This window comes from Schistocerca americana, chromosome X (assembly GCF_021461395.2).
Source record: "Schistocerca americana isolate TAMUIC-IGC-003095 chromosome X, iqSchAmer2.1, whole genome shotgun sequence".
Classification (NCBI taxonomy): domain Eukaryota; kingdom Metazoa; phylum Arthropoda; class Insecta; order Orthoptera; family Acrididae; genus Schistocerca; species Schistocerca americana.
The window spans coordinates 93,261,865-93,279,791 of record NC_060130.1 but is presented as its reverse complement, the minus strand read 5'-3'; the positions used below and the strand labels follow the sequence as shown (position 1 = coordinate 93,279,791).

The following is a 17,927-nucleotide window of genomic DNA, read 5'->3' as shown; positions in this document are numbered from 1 at the left end:
CCTTGGACTTCCACTTATCTGAGCCATTAAAGGATTCCATTCCTGGAAATCATTTTGAGGACAATGAGGAGGCGACTCACACAGTGAAGCACTGGCTCCACCACCAGGGCAGGGATTGGTACCAACAGGGCATACGTGACCTTGTTTCATACTGGAGAAGGTCATAGAACAAGATGGAGATTATGGGGGAAAATAGTGCGTGTAGATAAAACACTATTCTTTCATGTGTGCAGTTCTCATTATGTTCAATTAAAGAGTTGTTGAAGGAAAATAATGCAGTGCATTACTTTCTGGGCAACCCTTGTAGCACGGAGAGCTTGATCAAACCAGTCTTCAGACTGAAGACTACTGTAACAACAAGATCAGGAAGAGCTAGGTTGGCATAAATCATCCAAAAACCCCGCTGAATGACTTAATTATAGTTAAGAATGAAACAATAATATGATTTGTGGAACAGATGGTAGTTAGGGGAAAACCTCACCAAGAGGGGTGGAAAAATATATTTGGCTATAAATGAAGTAATAAAACAATGTAAAGGACAATATCAAATATTTAAGAAAAAATATCAGTTAGTGAAGAAAAAGCAGAAACACACTGCCTGACATAAAATGAGAAGCATGCAGAAGACAAGGTCAGATATCAATGTAACTTTGTAAACATACATACCTTCAGCAGGTATGTAAATGATTAGAGCTGTATTTCTCTGAGACAGGTTTAATGGCCACCACAGTGCATTAGAGTTGTTTCTGTTTCGTATTGTTACCAGACCTGGTATAGTATATAAGGGGCATCAGCAGTATCAGATGTTGAGTGATCACTGTGAAGGACATGGAAGTACTAATTGTTTGTTCACCATTATCAGCACCTAACTTAATTTGGAAGGGACCTCATTGTAGGCCTCCCTTTGGCCATCTGGATGAATCATGCAATATACAGATTTAGGGGGCATCCAGATGTGACAATAGTCCTACGGCAGCCTGCATGGGAGCATGACGATAGGCACACTCATCATCAAGGTTCCAGTCAATCACGTCTGACCATTACAAGGGACGATCATTGTATTATGAACCAAGCATACTGCAAGGCCTTCAAATCTATACTTGCCATCCAAGAACAAGTAATGGTCTCTCTACAACATTCTTTGCCATTCCATACCCTTGGTTGTAGACTAGTATCAGCAGGGCTAGGAAAATACCATCCCATATGTACACTACCATTTACATCACACAACAAATGACAGTATTTAGGGCAGTGTCGTGACCTGGAAGCACGGACTACTGTGAATGTCCCTGCATTGTGTTTATCGATGAATCACAGTGCTGCACTGCTCTGTACAACTGTTGTTAATGAGTATGGGAGCAACCTGGGAAGAGGTACAATTCTTCCAGTGATCTGGAGAGCACAGCAGTGTTATTCCTGGCATCATATGGTGGGTAAACATTGGTTATGATATCAGATCACGGCTGGCAGTGATTGCCGGAACTCTGGTGGCACAACTTTACGTCACGGATATCCTGCATCCTTGTCTGTTATATCTCATGTGACAATACCATGGTGGCATTTTTCAACTGGAGAATGATTATCTGACAGCACAGGTTGTTATGAACTGTCTGCATGATGTTGACATACCCCTGTGGCCATCAAGATCCCAATTTTGTCCCCAGTAGAACATGTGTTGGATCAGATCGGACATCAACTCTGTCCCAGTGCCAGTATCTAGGAGATCAAAGACCGTTTACAAGAGCTTTCCTCAGGAGAGGATACAATGTCTTCATGACACCCTTCCCTATCAAATTAGTGTGTGCTTCTGGGCCAACAGGTTGCAACATGGGCTCATAATGCTAAGTTCTTCATAAATTTAAATTGATTGTGTAATTGCTGAAATAACTTCACATTGCCCCTCAGCCAGTGAAGCTTCATTTCATTTTCTCCTCCCTTCCGATTGCTTCACTTTTTTTGTAGGGCAACAGTTAGGCATATGTTTGAGGAAAACTGAAGGGATAAGAGAGGTATATGATTATTAAGTGTACACATAATAATAGCGAAATATACAGGAGCTGGTTAAAAATATGGAAAACCATGAGAAATGCTTGCTTGAACAGAAATGTAGATGTCAGCCATGTCTACAGATTGTCATGGTCAGGACAGTGTTCTGTGTAGTTGTGAGTTCATCATGTCAGCGTTAAGTGAATTTGAATGTGGCCGAATTATCGGTGCTCCTATGTTGGGTGCTTCTGTAACCATTGTAGCTGAAGTGTTGGATGTTTCAACAGGACCCATATTGATGATTTCTACTGCATACAGGGAAACAGGAAAAACATCATCTGCTAAGTCATAATGCAGACAAAAGTATATGTTGAGTGATCATGAAAGATGAGGGTGGTGATGAAAAATAAAGAGGATGATAGCTGCAGGAGTCACTGCAGAACTGAATGTTACATTTGCAAACCATCTGAGCATCCCAACAACGTGAAGAGAGCTCCATAAGCACGAAATTTCAGGGCAAGCTGAAATTTTAAAATCACTCTCTATTTATGCAAATGCCTGTAACAGGAAGATGTGGTGCCAAATGCATAAAACCTGGACTATTGAGCAACAGAAGAAAGTCATTTTGACGGATGAAACGTGTTGCACACCATTTACAACTTCTGGCTGAGTTTATGTTCCATAAATGAAACATGGTGGGGTTCAGACATCCATGTAATGGTATTCTATTGGCCAAATGGATGCTCTGGAAGGTCACATTACTGTCACGGATTATATGACTATTTTGGTTGATCAGGTCGGTATAATGTATGTTCCCCAATTGTAATGCTATGTTCCAAGATGACAGGTCCCCTATTCACACACCATACATCATCCAGTACTGGTTGGTTGGTTGGTTGATTGAGGTTGAAGGGATCAAACAGAAAGGTCATCAGTCCCTTGTTTCAAAGGTGGTCCAGTCAGACAGATTTACATCTCAGAAGAGTCATAACGATAAAGTTAAAAGGCTAAAAAACCATAAAAGTGCAGTTGTGTTGCCATTGGTGAAAACAAAAGAAGGGAAGTCAGCAAGTGGGCAGCCCCAAGGCTATGCTAGAGGCAGGAAATATCCCTCCTCTGATGCAGTACAGGCAAGACCACCTGCTATTCAAAAACATCAAACTCTTAGAATGTAAAAGTGCGTAATGTAAAAGGAGACTAGCCAAATCTAAAAAGCGATAAAAACAGAGCAAAAGGGAGAGAAAAGAGGATTTTGGCCAGGGAGGGGAGTCAGGTATCTCCAAACACAGTTTACAGTAGGAGACACCCCACCCTCACCACCCTGCCCCTACTCAAGAGGGAGATTAAAAACCTTAGAACTGAAAATAAAAACCACATTCATGGAGGAAACTGAGAACCAGTTCAACCAGCCCGGAATCATCAGCCAATATTAAAGGTAAAGTGTGGGGAAGACTGTACTTAGTACACAGAGCCAAAAGAAGGGGGCAGTCCACCAAAATGTTGGCTACTGACTGGAAGGCTCCACAACCACAAAGTGGGGTGGCAGCCTGGTATGGCTAATACAGAGATGACACAGGGTGGTTGAGTCCTTTCGGGAGAAGTGGAAGGAAGAACACCATGGGACAAGTGTCACCCTAAGCACACAAAGTTTATTAGACAGGGAGGTACCCTCCCAAGAGGTGGCCCATGATTGTGCGAAGTGGGATTTGATATGAAGCCGTAAATCCGCTGCAGGAGGGGTTACAGAGAAGGAGGGGGGGGGGGGAGGGGTAAGTGACTGCTCCCCCAGCCAAATGATCAGCAAGATCCTGGGATACCCACAAGACCAGGGACCCAAAGGAAGCCATCGGAACAAGCAGCATGGTGGAGATCAGCAAGCTGATCATGGATGGCCAAGACCAAGGAATGGCAGGAAAAAACACCAGTCAGCAGCCTGAAGGCTACTCATTGAGTCTGTACATAACAAAACGCAGTTGAGTTGGGACTGTTTAATAAAGGTAAGGGCCTGGGAAATTGCCATCCAATCTCTAGTAAACACCCCACATGCAGTTGGCAGGAGATGATTTTCCATGCCAACAGAGGATATGAAGGCATATCTCACATGATCAGCAGATTTAGAGCCATCGGTGTAAAAAACAACAGCATCCTGAAACTCCCATAGAATTCAGCGGAAAAAACAACGGAACTCCATCAGGGGAACAGAATCTTTTGGACCTCGGTGGAGATCCTTCCGAATCCGGGGCCAAGGAACTACAAAGTGTGTGTGTGTGAGGGGGGGGGGGGGGGGTGTTAGGGAGGGAACATGGGAGACAGGTCAAAGAAGGAAGCTGAAAATCACAGCGAAGAGACGCAAGGGGGAGCCCAACCGGTAAACCTGCCCGAGGGCGGGAATCAGGTGGTCGACGTCCTTGGTCTAAGAACAGGATGGAATAGGAAGGATGAGTGGGAGAGGAACGGACAGAGATTTCATAAGGAACCAGAAGCTGGGACTGCCAAACAGAAAGGAGGGGTGATCCCAGCTTCAACCAGGAAACTATCAACAGGGCTAGTAGGGGAGGCACCAGTGGCCAGACGAATACCACGATGGTGGACCGGATTCGGGACGCACAGTGTGGAAGGAGCAGCTGAACCATAAACTTGACAACCATAGTCCAAGCAAGACAGCACTAAAGCCCGATAAAGGTGGAGAAGAGTGGAACTATCGGCACCCCAAGAGGTGTGTGCAAGAAAGCGAAGGACATTGAGTTTACAGAAACATCCTATTTTCAGAAGTCTGATATGAGGCACCCAAGTGAGCTTGTTGTCGTAAAGAAGACCCAGGAAATGAGACTGTCAGACTAGAGATGGGCAAAGTCGTTCATCCTTGGGAACTAGTTCACTGGTGATCGTTCTTTTTGGGAACCATTTATTTTTACTTGTTCACTGATCATTGTGCTTGGTACATGGTCTGTATGAAAAACTGAAAATTAGTAGCATAGGTAACTGAAGGTGGAAGGCACCAAGAGGGGGGATTTGCCTCCACCCTGGAGTAAAGAGGTTTTATTTATAACAGAATTCTCACACACTTGTAATTTTTGTAATTCTGCAAAACATCTCATTTAGCCATCTGTAGCGTTATGTGGCTGATCGCAGTGAAATAATATAAGGTGGTGCACAAAAATCTGGCCCCGAGTACAGACTGCTTGGCAATTACGAAGGATTTTTTGACCGCTACAAGCAGAATAGATAAACATGTAATAATTAGGCAGTGAAGAAATAACAAATAAGCTAATGCAAACAACTTTGAAACAATAGATGATGATTGGTAAGCGACAATGAGCAGTCTAGTACTCGGGGCTGATTTTTTGTACACCACCCTGTGCCACTGAAATAATATTATAGGAGTTATCATATTCTCTTTACAAAATGTGACATCATACACTCAATTATGAAGCGCGGGCTTCATTCGGTTGTAAACTGGTCTGCCTTCCATAACAATGAACACACTCTTTTACCTTGGATCAAAAGAAGACGGAAAATGGCCACTCGTATCTGCCGTGATGACACCCTTTGCATGCATAATAACAAAAAAATCTTGCCTTTTTACAAGTATTTCTTCTGATGTTTATCAAAATAGTGAAGTAAGCTGATACGCCATTTTGTTACCTGAAAAGATGTATGTATTACATACCACATAATTTTTATGTAGTTTACGTAATTATAAAATACATTTTAATTACAAGTCATGGAGGCTGAATAGAATACGAGAAGAACCAGTTCAGAGTTCAAAGTAGGTTTGAAACAGATCTAGAATATGCATGCAAAGTGAATGAAACCAACAAAAACTCAATACTGAACTATGAGCAGTCGGCAGTGGATCTGCGACAAGTGGCCACACGAAGAAGGATGAGTCTGACCGAACGAGACCGAGACCGAGAGACGGGAACAGGACCAAGGCTGGAACAAGACCAGCCGATGTGCCATTCACAAACAAGACCGATCGTTTCCCATTCCCGGGAATTATAAGTAGATAGCCGTGACCAAAGTGAACTATGAAAGACTGTTCCTTGCAATTCATTCCTCGCTTGTTCCATTCATCTTGGTGAACCGTTCCTTTGGACCTGTTAGTTTGCAAATACTGCAACCAAATGGCAGTGCAGGGAAAGAGGCTGCTGAACTGAGGATTCCAAGCGAAGTAAGTGATCGATCGGAGACCATCCCTCTCAGAAGCCACACTGGTAAGGGAACAATATATCTTGAGATTCGAGGACCCAATTGAGCCAACGGGCTACCATCCATTCAAGTAACTTGCAAACAAAGTTTTTCAGACTAATTGGTCGATAACTTTTGACAAACAGCAAGTTCTTACCGGGCTTAAGGATGGGAACCATGATGCTATCCATCCATTGAGCCCGGGTTCCCGGGTTCGATTCCCGGCGGGGTCAGGGATTTTCTCTGCCTCGTGATGGCTGGGTGTTGTGTGCTGTCCTTGGGTTAGTTAGGTTTAAGTAGTTCTAAGTTCTAGGGGACTTATGACCACAGCAGTTGAGTCCCATAGTGCTCAGAGCCATTTGAACCATCCATTGAGAAGGGAAGTCACCCTGGAGCCAAATACAGTTAAGCACCCAGAGAAGATGTTGTCATTGGGGAACACTGAGATGTTGAAGCAGTTGGTCTGGCCGTATCATGAGAGGAAGAAAGTGCAGAAAGAAGTTCCCATTCAGTAAAAGGTTCATTGTAAGATCACGGATGTCAATGACAATGGCCATACTCCACCACGGAACGTGCCGGCAGTGAAATGGTCCAGATGAGCAGATGAGCGTGGGATAGCAGGGCTAACAGCGCAAACAATCACATCAGACACATCACATAGGACGTCATCAATACAACCTGACAAAGGGGGAGAAAAAGCAACCTGTGCAGTATATAGAGGCCGATCGACAAATTGGAAAGACCAACGAGGTAACCTGTCCATGGGGAAGCAGGAAGGGAGCAAGAGAATCAATGGGAAGTGGTCACTATAGCAAAGGTTGTCGTGTGGCGACCATTGTAATGAAGGGAGAGGGAGGGAGAAGAAAGAGAAAGATCAATGGCAGAAAAGGTACAATGACCAGCACTTAAATGGGTAGGGGAGCCATCATTAAGAAGGTACAAGTCATGGTCTGCAAGAAACTGGTTTATGAGAAGACTCTGACTAGATGGAAATGCACTGCCCCACAACGGATGATGAGCATTAAAATCCCCAAGAAGGAGGAAGGGAGGAGGAAGTTGCTGAAGAAGGGTAGTTAAGGCAGCAGGTGTAAGAGTCCTGTCAGGAGGGAGATAAAGATTGCAAACCGTGACCCCAGAGTCCAGGTAGACCCTAACAGCAACAGCTTCCAACGTAGTTTGAAGAGGAATCCATATGCTAGCAATGTCTGTATTGATCAACGTACAAACGCCACAAGAGGCCTGCAGGGGGCTGACCTGATTTCGACAGAAAGCACGGAACCCACAGAGGGCTGGCGAGTGATCATCAGTAAAATGAGATTCCTGTAGAACCACACAAGCTGCAGAGTAAAATGAAATAAGGGATTTCAACTCCAGAAGGTGACAGTAATACCCATTACAATTCCATTGGATAACCACACAACGATGATTCAAATGGGGGGGGGGGGGTGAACAAGTTAAAGCCAGTCACGCCGCCGGGTCAGCGACAAGGAGGGGGCGACATCCATGAACAGCAGGTCAGAGTCAGGTTGCGAAGGTGGGGATGGGACCTCTGGCACTCTGGCGACAGCAGAGGCTCCTTGTCCTGGGACTTATGTTTCTTCCTCTTTTCTGTTTGAGATCGAGGAGGGCTGTGCTGCAAAAGGGAGCCAGCTGCAGCAAGATCTGGAAAAGAAAGAGAGCGGGTGACCTGGGAACGACAGACCATGGTTCTCGTAGTCGTCCTGTGGCAGCAAACCATTGGCCTGGAAGGTGCCGGGAAGGGGGTGCCAGGAGGGGCGCCCTTAACTGGCAGACACCGAAGAAGTGGGACACTTCTCTGGCTGGGGAGGGGGAGCGGCGCCCAGAGGGGAGGGTGTGGCAACTGCAGGGGAGGGGGGGGGGGGAGGAGAGGGGTTAGGGACTGGGGTAAGGAAGGGGAGGAAGGGATGAAGATGTAAATAAAGCATAGCTAGACATCATTGATACAGGATGAAGAAGTGGATGCTTCTTAGAAGCCTCAGTGTAGGTTAGACGATCAAGGGACTTATACTCCTGTATCTTCTGTTCCTTCTTATAAGCCAAGCAATTCGGTGAACATGGAGAATGATTGCCATGACAATTAACACACACAGGAGGGGGAACACAGGGACTCCTCTCGTGGAGTGGACACCCACAGTCACCACAGAGAGGGGTCTGCGAACAGTGGGAAGACGTGTGTCCAAAATGCAAACACTTAAAACATCTCATAGGTGGTGGGATGAACAGCTTCACGTCACATCGATAAACCATAATCTTGACCTTCTCAGGGAGAGTATCCCACTCAAAGGCCAGGATATAGGCACCAGTATCAATACGATTGTCCTTCGGGCCCTTCTGAACACACCGAACAAAGTGAACACCCCACCATCCTAGATCGTCCCTTAGTTGCTTATCAGTTTGAAGCATGAGGTCCCTGTGAAAAATTACACCTTAAACCATATTCAAAGACAGGTGGGGGGGTAATGGACACAAGAATTGTGCCAAGATGATCACAGGCACGAAGGGCCACAAACTGGGCAGCTGAAGCAGTTTTTATCAACAATGAACCCAACCGCATCTTTCTCAGAGAATCCACTTCACCAAACTTGTCTTCAATGTGTTCCACAAAAAATAAAGGTTTGCTATTGGTGAAAGTATCCCCATCAGCCCTGGTGCAAACCAGATAGCGGGGCAAAGGTTTCACCCCTAGCCTACAAGCCTGACCCTCCCCAGGGGGTAGCCATCGAAGCGAAGGCCAAAGGGGCAGAAGAAGCAGCACTAAAAGAATCAATTCAAAGAGATGGCCATAGAAAAACAGCCAGAGTTCTGGACCCGTATGTGTTTCATTTGCATAGTGTCTGCCCTGATACCATCCACTCCGATCAGCGGCTCTCCCCACGGGTGCCACACAACCACAGCAAGGACCATCTGGCATGGCAGCCATTGCTGGGAGTTCCAATGTTCCAGGATGACATGCAAATACTGCTAGTCTTACATGAGTAGGTCATAGCTCAGGTATCAGAAGTGTGATCCCTGTGTTTCCAGGGGGCTCAACCAAAAGGGTACATAGCGACCCCACAATACAGTCTGGCTACCGTGCTGGCTATGTACCGTAGCATCAGACAAAGATGTGAAGGAAAAGATGGAAGGAACTACTAGGGCACATGCCGGAGACACTAGGTAAGATGCTCTTCCCAAAATGGCTCATACTATGGAATAGAAATTTAGTAATGGAGGTCAAACCCCAGATGGGGAACCAGAGGATGTCAAAAGGATGAGGTAATTACTCAACAAAACCAAATCGTAAAGCCAACATAACTAGGAGGATAGTGGGGCCAACATAAACAAGAACATCAAGAGAGGGAGAGGAGAGGGTGGAGGGGAAAGAGCAAGGACAGGAAAGGAGGGGAAGAGAAAGGAAATGCAGCCGGGAAAGAAGGAAGGCTGCAATAGCTCGGGGCCCTGTGCTCGCCATGCACGTACTCGTGAAAGGACCATGAGCCCCCTGTGGGGCATCCAGGACTGGTTTCAGGAGAATGAGAATGAATCATCACAGCTCTCCTAGCTACCACACCAACAGACTGTAATATTATTAAGCCCTTGTGATCTGCTTTGGAGAGGTTGGTTGGTTGATTTGGGGGAGGGGACCAAACTGTGAGGTCATCAGTCCTATCAGATTAGGGAAGAAAATCAGCCCTGCCCTTTCAAAGGAACCATTCTGGCATTTGCCTGAAGCAGTTTAGGGAAATCATGGAAAACCTAAATCAGGATGGCCAGACACAGGTTTGAACCATCATCCTCCCAAATGCAAGTCCAGTGTGCTAACCACTGAACCACCTTGCTTGGTTTACTACTTTGGAGAGAAGGGTGTGTAATCACTATCCACCTCCATCTTTGTTACCTGATCTTGCCACCATTTTGTAGAAAGAATGGAATAAGAATTGCATGAAAACCATACAGGACCTGTATTTATCTGTTCTAAGACCAATGGAAGCCACTTGGAATGGTAACAGTTTCTCTACACCATATTAGGCATTATAATATGTTGCATTGTTGTGCTTTTAAATCTTTGTCCAGTCCCTATAAATTGTCTTAAGGTATCAGGTGCAAGGAAGGCAAGAGTGGAGAGATTCTAAAGGTCATGAGTTGGATAATGATACCTTATCTAAGATCCCAATTTGACTTACATGTAAGTATCTGCGTGCTCCCACATGGATGGAAAGAAACTGTATACAGAAGAAAGGGAAGGGAATGGGTAAGGACTGCACAAACTGTTGGCTGATTAGCATTACCTTCATCATATGTCAAATATTTAAACAGGTCATGCAATAGGCAGATGAGAGAGTGTTCACAAAAAGAAGAAGAAAGACTGGATAGTGGTGTTGAGGCCAGCATAGATTTAGAGTAGGGTTTTCATGTATGCCATAGACAGCTGGTGTCACACAGGATATAAAGGAATCAGGAGAGGAGAATTTGACTGGATAGCCATAGATTTCTCCAAAGCTTTTGACAGGGTAAATCACACGATACTTTTAACAAAATTTAACTACCTGACTCATAGAAGAGTAGTAATCTGGGTAGCAGCACATAAACACCGTATAAAACAGTTAGTGAGGGTGTGTGGCTTTATGTCCCCAGGTATTGGCAATAGAGGTAAGTGTACCATAAGGCAGTTCATTAAGCCCATCACTGTTTCTGATTTATATCAAAGATGCTGGGAATGGAGTAGTGTCAGAAATATGACTGTTTGCTGAGGGCAGAAGGAATAGAGGGTATAAGGAATGGAGAGAATTAGAAAAATGAAACATCCTATGCGAGGGCTTAGACATCACCAGGAAACTACATTGAGAGAGATCCAATGCTAGCAGGTGTAGAGAAGAGTCAAGTATCAGCTTTCACAAGTAGCAAGAGTAGTATAAAAAAGAGTAAGAATTGGAACCAGATAACATCACAGCTGAACAATAATGTCAATATGTCAGTGGGACCCATCTGGTGGCAAACTATACTGGGTACACGTGTTAATGAGGGTACTGAAATGTGCAAGAATGGAAACAAAGAATAAAGCCTAATTGTTTCTTGCAAGATCCAGATGGATTACCCTACAAGGAAATGGGTTTTTTCATAGATATAGCTATCATAAGCAGGTGAGGATGCATCAGAAGATACAAATTGCAGATTGATCACATATGAAATGTATTAGAGAAGAAAAGATTAATATTGCAAAACAAGTGCCATGTTCTGTAATTACAAGGGGTAAATACCCACAGAAGTAAGTATTTGAACTACTTACCATGAGATACCCTTACTCCTTCCTAAGGAACTACCACTAAATTTAAATACTTGGTTCACTAGTTGCAAAATACCCAAGAAAATAAAAATTATCATAATAGCAAATTTAGTGATAACATGTAAAATACTGCATAATAAAGCTAAAGTTCATGAAGTAACACAATACATGGCTTCATTGTGGCTCAGTAGTAAAGATAAGTCTGAAGGGTTATGGTTCAATTTCCACTCAATTCAAAGACATTTTCTATCTGTTAAGATGGAAAATGTGAAGCTGCACCATGCTATGGAGTCATGGAGTCCACGTCCAATTTTCCAATTGCAGTTCTCCCCCCCCCCCCCCCCCCCCCCTGCCTAATTGACTTGAAAAACCAGTTCAGATGTTGCAGAAAAGGCATGCAACCTTCAATAGGCCATCCAAGTAAAGTATTGTGGTGTTAAAATCAGCCTTCAGGTTGAAGACAGCTTTACTAATGTATGGCTCCAATTCTGAGTTAATTGCCCAAAAATATTACCCCATATAACATCAAGGAATGAAATGATATGAAATGATCTGAACTGAACGATTTTCAGTGTATCAAAAGTGCTACCGTAGATAATATTTTACATCTATATCTATACTCCACAAATCAACATGCTGATTCATGGACATAAGCTTTTCAGTCTCTAGGAAATTTATTATGTACAACTCAGAATATGTTCTAGAATTCTGCAGCAAACCAATTTTAAGGATACTGATCTTTAATTTTGCAGGCCTGTTCTGTTACCCTTCTTATGTACAGGAGTCACTCGTGCTTTTTTCTAGTCACTTTGGACTTCGCACTTGCTGAGAGGTCTGCTATAAATGCAAGCTTAGTAAGGGGCCAATGCCATAGAGTACTCTTTGTAAAACCAAACTGGGATTCCATCTGGACCCGGCAACTTATTTGTTTTCAACTCTCAGTTGAATGCTCAGATGCTGTATGTTTGTATGATTCTTCAGTGTGAGTGATTTAAATGTGGAACTTGAAACTTTGGCGTTTGTTTAGCTATTTTCAAGTGTTACACCAGAATGGTCAATAAGTGGTTGGATGGAAGCCTTAGACTAGCTTAGCAATTTCACATAGGACCAGAATTTTCTCACATTCTTGACAAGATCTTTTGCTCAAGTATGCCAATGGTAGCTGCTGTATGCTTCACACGTAGATCTTCTCACAGATGCATGAGCCCCTACTAATCTTTGCCTGTCATCATTTGCATGCTTCCTTTTGAACTGAGAGTGCAACAGCCTTTGCTTCCTCAGAATTTTCTGAATGTCTTTGCTAAATCATGGTGGTTCTTTTCCATCCTTAATCCAGTTACTAGCCCCATACTAGTCCAGAGCACAATTTACAATCTGTTTAGACTCTGCCCATAATTCCTCTATGTACATTACACTGGAATTAAATGATTGCAATTCACTGTCTAAGTGAGATATTAACAACTGCTTATCTGCTCTTTGTAGAAGAAACACTCTCCTACCCTTCTTGACTAATTTACTAACTTTTATAACTATAGTAACTATGATGACATCATGATCAGTAATCCCCATCTCTATACTGGCCCCATAATAAGGCCCGGTCTGTTTAAAGCCACAAGGTCTAAGATATTTTCCTTGTGTGTAGGCACATTTATAAACAGTGCCACCAAATCAGAAATAACTGTAATGTCACTCTTGTTAAATTAAAGATGATAAATTCAGCTGATAAGATTGGCTGACATCTTGATATGATGTGCACAGTGACCTACATGTGGAGCAAGGAGACTGGCCAAGTACTTCATCAGTTTGTACATTGGTGAACCACTGGTGGATATGAGGTGAAAGAGCATCCCATCCCTATGGATCTCAGGTAGAGCACGAATAATAGGTTATCTTGGTGTCTGAGGGAGAAGATGCTTTACCACACTTTCTTCCAGCTATGAGCCGGTAAGAAGCTCAGATGGGATTTCTATTATTCTCATCATTGTACCATGTGAGATCTTCCAGTAAGCATCTTCGTCCAGTATCATGCAGCACAGTCCATGTGTTCCATAATTATATGTGTCAACATATAATTATATGTGTCAACAAGAGGAACCACAATGCTCTCATCACTGCATAGTATGTGCATTCAACATTTTTACATTATGTATCTCTAAGGGGAAGAAGTGTGGTGCAACTTTAAATATATGGGAAAACTGTGCGTGAAGAAGACTAATTTATTGAATTCACTATCCTTCCTGTTATGATGCTATTGTGACACAAAGATGATTCCACAATGACTCCACCATCTCCAGAAGGACTTTTCAACATGCCAGCTTCATCCTACAACAAGAAAGTATATAACACAACAGAAAGCAGATGGATGTAAAGGGATGTGCTCTTATGGCCTTGTGTCTCCAACTATCAAGGGATGTCACAGACTTGGACTGGTACTAGGCCAACAAGGCTATGGTTTCCCAAAAAATGTCAATAAGGAAACAAACAATGGAGAAGCAGAAATGGAAATTAGCTGGTTTTCACAATGACATGGTGCAGACCATAGAGCCTCTGAACACACTGTCACCAATTTGGCAGTGAGAGACATAGATGCAGGTGTCATGCCCTCATTTTAAAAAAGGACTCATCTTTGTACCTTTGCCACGGGCAGAGGGACTTCCCTGTCTGTGGAATAATAAGTGGCATTGAACAAGCAGCCTGTAAGTTTGTCAATGAAATGGCTGATGAATTACATCATGGAATGTGACCTAGGCTGAGTGCAATGCCCTGCACACCTCATGCAATTATAAAAGCATTGTGGTTCTTCCTGCTGACAAGGGTAATGCAGCTGTAATTGTGGAACACACAGACTATGATATCAATATCTACACACTAGTGGATAAAGACACTTACCAAAAGTCCTGAAGTGACACCAACACTGAAAATAATAAAAATTATGTTTGAGCTTATTATGTATTCATCACTGGAAGAAAATTTGGTCAAGCATCTTCTCCCTCACTCGCCAAGACAACCTACCACACCACCTCATAAAAAAAGTGAAGCACCTCAGAAGGGGAGGAGGACACTAAATGAACCTTGACAGGTTAAATGGGTATGTGATGTTACTGTGAAATGCAAACTTTTGTATTTGGACATGCCACCCTTATATTCCAGGCTATTATGCTGTGATTGCATGAATTTCTTATTGAAACTGAACATCATGTTTCAATAAGAAATTCATCTGGTCACAGCATAATAGCGTGGAATATTTTAATAAGCATATATTATGTTATTCCAGTGATTACAAAATTTAGTCAAATTTATGAAGAACTTGGCAGTATGAGCCCACTTATCAATATAACATTGCACCCCCTCTGGCTTGGATGCATGCACTGTTCTAGATGAGAATTGTGTCATTAAGCCACTGTATCATGTCTCAAGATCAGCTGGTCAACACTTGTTACAACTAGTCCTTATCTCCTAGATGGAGTTAACATCCGAAGTGGTCCCAGACATGTTCTATTGGTGTTAGATCTGGGGATCTTGCTGGCCACAGGAGCATCTCAGCATCATGTAGACAGTTCATAGAAACATGGGCCATGTGTGGATCAGCATTATCCTGTTGAAAAATAGCACCACATTATTGTCCCAGGAGAGGTAACACGTGAGGATGCAACATGTCCATGACATACTCTTGTGCCATCAGAGTACTCCTAATCAACACTAGCCATGACCTGAAATTGTACCTTATGGCTCACCACACCATGATGCTAGGAATAACACTTCTGTGCCTCTCCAAGATATTGGAATAATGGGACCTTTACCCATGTCCAGGAAAGTGCAGAACCATGAATCATCAGTGAACACAATGTGATGCCATTCATTGGAAGTCCAAGCTTTCCAGTCATGGGATCACTCCTAGTGCACCCATATGTGTCGTGATGTCAATAGTAGCCTACCCATGGGACAGTAATTCCCCCGTCTTGCTGCTGCTAGTCTCCAGGCGACAGTGTGGGATGACACAGAATGTTGCAAGGAGTTCTTTGCTTGTTCCTGGATGGCAGTCAAAAGATAGAAAGTGCTTATAATGTGCTTGGTGCACAATACTGTGATACTCTCTTGTGGTAGTCAGGCCTACCCTCATGTTCCCATAAATTCCAACACTGAGACGCTGTCCCATCCAAATGTCTCATAAATCTTTATATTGTGCAGTTCTACCAACCAGCCTATGGAGAGCCTCAGTCAGATCCCTTTCAAACAAGATCAGGCACTGATAATGCTGTCTTGGTCAAACACGCAGTCCCTCCATGTCCTTCACAATGATCAGTCAACATCTGGTGCTGTTCATATCCTACCAGGTCTGGTAACAACACTAAACATGAACACAAATGCACTCTGATGGTCATTCTACATGTCAAAGAGAATTGTAATTCTAGTGATTTACATACTAGCTGATGGTGTGTGCATGTGCAAAGTTACATTGACATATGACTATGACTATAGAGCGCTTAATTTTTTTTTCCTCTCTTTTTTTTCACACAGTGTACTGAGTGAGGTGATGCAGTGGTTAGTGCACTTGACGCATTCAGAAGGATGATGCATTCTGGTTGGCCAAACTTAGGTTTCCTGTGATTTCCCTAAATCACTCCAGGCAAATACCAGGATGATTCCTTTGAAAGGGCACAGCCAATTTCCTCCGCCATCCTTTATGAAACCTGAGCTTGTGCTCCATCTGTAATTACCTTGATGTTGATGGGATTTTAAACCCAATCTCCTCCTCTCCCCCCCCCCCCCCCCCCCCCCCCCCACATAGTGTATTTATGCACTACCTAAGATCCACAAGGGTGGGATGCCCTTTCATCATTGTATAAACCATTGGTTCAATGACATACAAACCTGGTGAAGTATTTGGCAAATCTCGTAGCTCCACATGTGGTTCACTGTGCACATCATATCAAGATGTCAACCAGTTTTATCAGCTGAATTTATCATTTTTTACTTAACAAGGGTGACATTATGGTCAGTTTTCATGTGGTGGCACTATTTGTAAATGTGCCTATCAAAGACCCTTTAGACCTAGTATCCCAATACTTTGGAAGTGGCATGGTTGTGCTTGAGACACACTCTTATGTCATCCTATTTTTTCGATAATGGCCAGTATTATGACCAGATGGATGGTGTTGTGATGGGATGCCTGTTAGCTCAATCAGCTACAAAACCCTTTATGGATAGGTTTGAGGATATTTCCTTAGATATGACTCCATTGAAGATAGTTGTTTCTGTCAATGCATTGTTCTTCATTTGGGTCCACAGTCTTGTAAAACTGGAAGAGTTTCTGGAACATCTTATCTCAACAGCATTAACAGTAACATCCAATTCAGTTTGGAAGTAGAAAAAATATGATCCTTGTCCTTCCTAGATGTCCTAGTCCACCACAAATGTTATGAATGCCTTTGCTGTAGCACCTAGAAAAGATCAATGTACATCGATCTGTCCTTGTGTTCTGTCAGCCATCGTCACCTGATAGACATGTACACTGTGATACATTCCTTGCTGCATTTGGCAAGAATGATACTGTACACCAGCAACCTTAAATCATATCCTCCAGAAATAGTATACAAGAGCATATCAGCAGCTCATCAGAAATCATTCCTCTTGAAAATGGCCAATGATCGCTTGACCAGGTTCACAGTATTTTAACATGGTTGAAAGCACAACAGCATTTTATTCAGTGTTAATGGATGTGAGATTCTGCAGTCTTATAAATTTGTGGAGAGATACCTGTATTATTGTAAAGTTATAGTGTCATGTCCATCTCAAAATTTCAAGTTCATAATGGAGAAATACTTGGTTTTTTACTGTTTCATACAATTTTATAAATGGATGCCTTTTTTACAATATTGTCTTGCGTCTTATGTTGTTATCTTTTAACAAATAATCTGCTCACAGTTGTATGATTCCTTATCTCAACAATGTCCTTATAAATATCAAGCTGTACTCTATTTTAAATATGTTTATCTTTCCAGGCTCCTGTGTCATTACTTCTGACCTCATCAATACAATGGACAATGCTACAAACACCATCCTGCTGACAGAAAATTACACTTTGGCTGCAGCACATTGTTACGTAGCCCCAAGATTTGCTATATTAATAAAGAAATTGCCTGAAACTAAAACTCTGGTAATACTTTACAATGAACAACAAAAAACTATTTTAATGATGCTATCTAGTGATACTGAGTATAGTTGGTTGTTACTCTGAAGAATGTTGATGCAAAGAGTCTAAGTTATCATGTATGTAAGTCACATTTGGTTTTTAATACTGTTTGTATGTGTCTATCGGGCATCTGCTGAGTGTGAGGGATTGTACTTCCCTATTTTTGTTGGTTTTAAACTGTGCTGGAAGAAAAAACTAAACATAAGTTGCTCTACTTTGTACAAATGGTGGAGATATGTCAATCTGTCAAGATTTCACATCAACTGTGTTTCG

General features: G+C 42.8%; 1 protein-coding gene across 1 annotated transcript in view; it reads left to right on the top strand.

The window, feature by feature from the left end:
- The window catches only part of LOC124556650, a 637,832-nt gene that overhangs the window by 608,427 nt on the left and 11,478 nt on the right, over positions 1–17,927 (top strand). Inside the window, exon 21 of the mRNA XM_047130615.1 lies at positions 17,464–17,618. Coding sequence (XP_046986571.1) covers positions 17,464–17,618 — 155 coding nt within the window. The remainder of the gene's footprint in view (positions 1–17,463; positions 17,619–17,927) is intronic.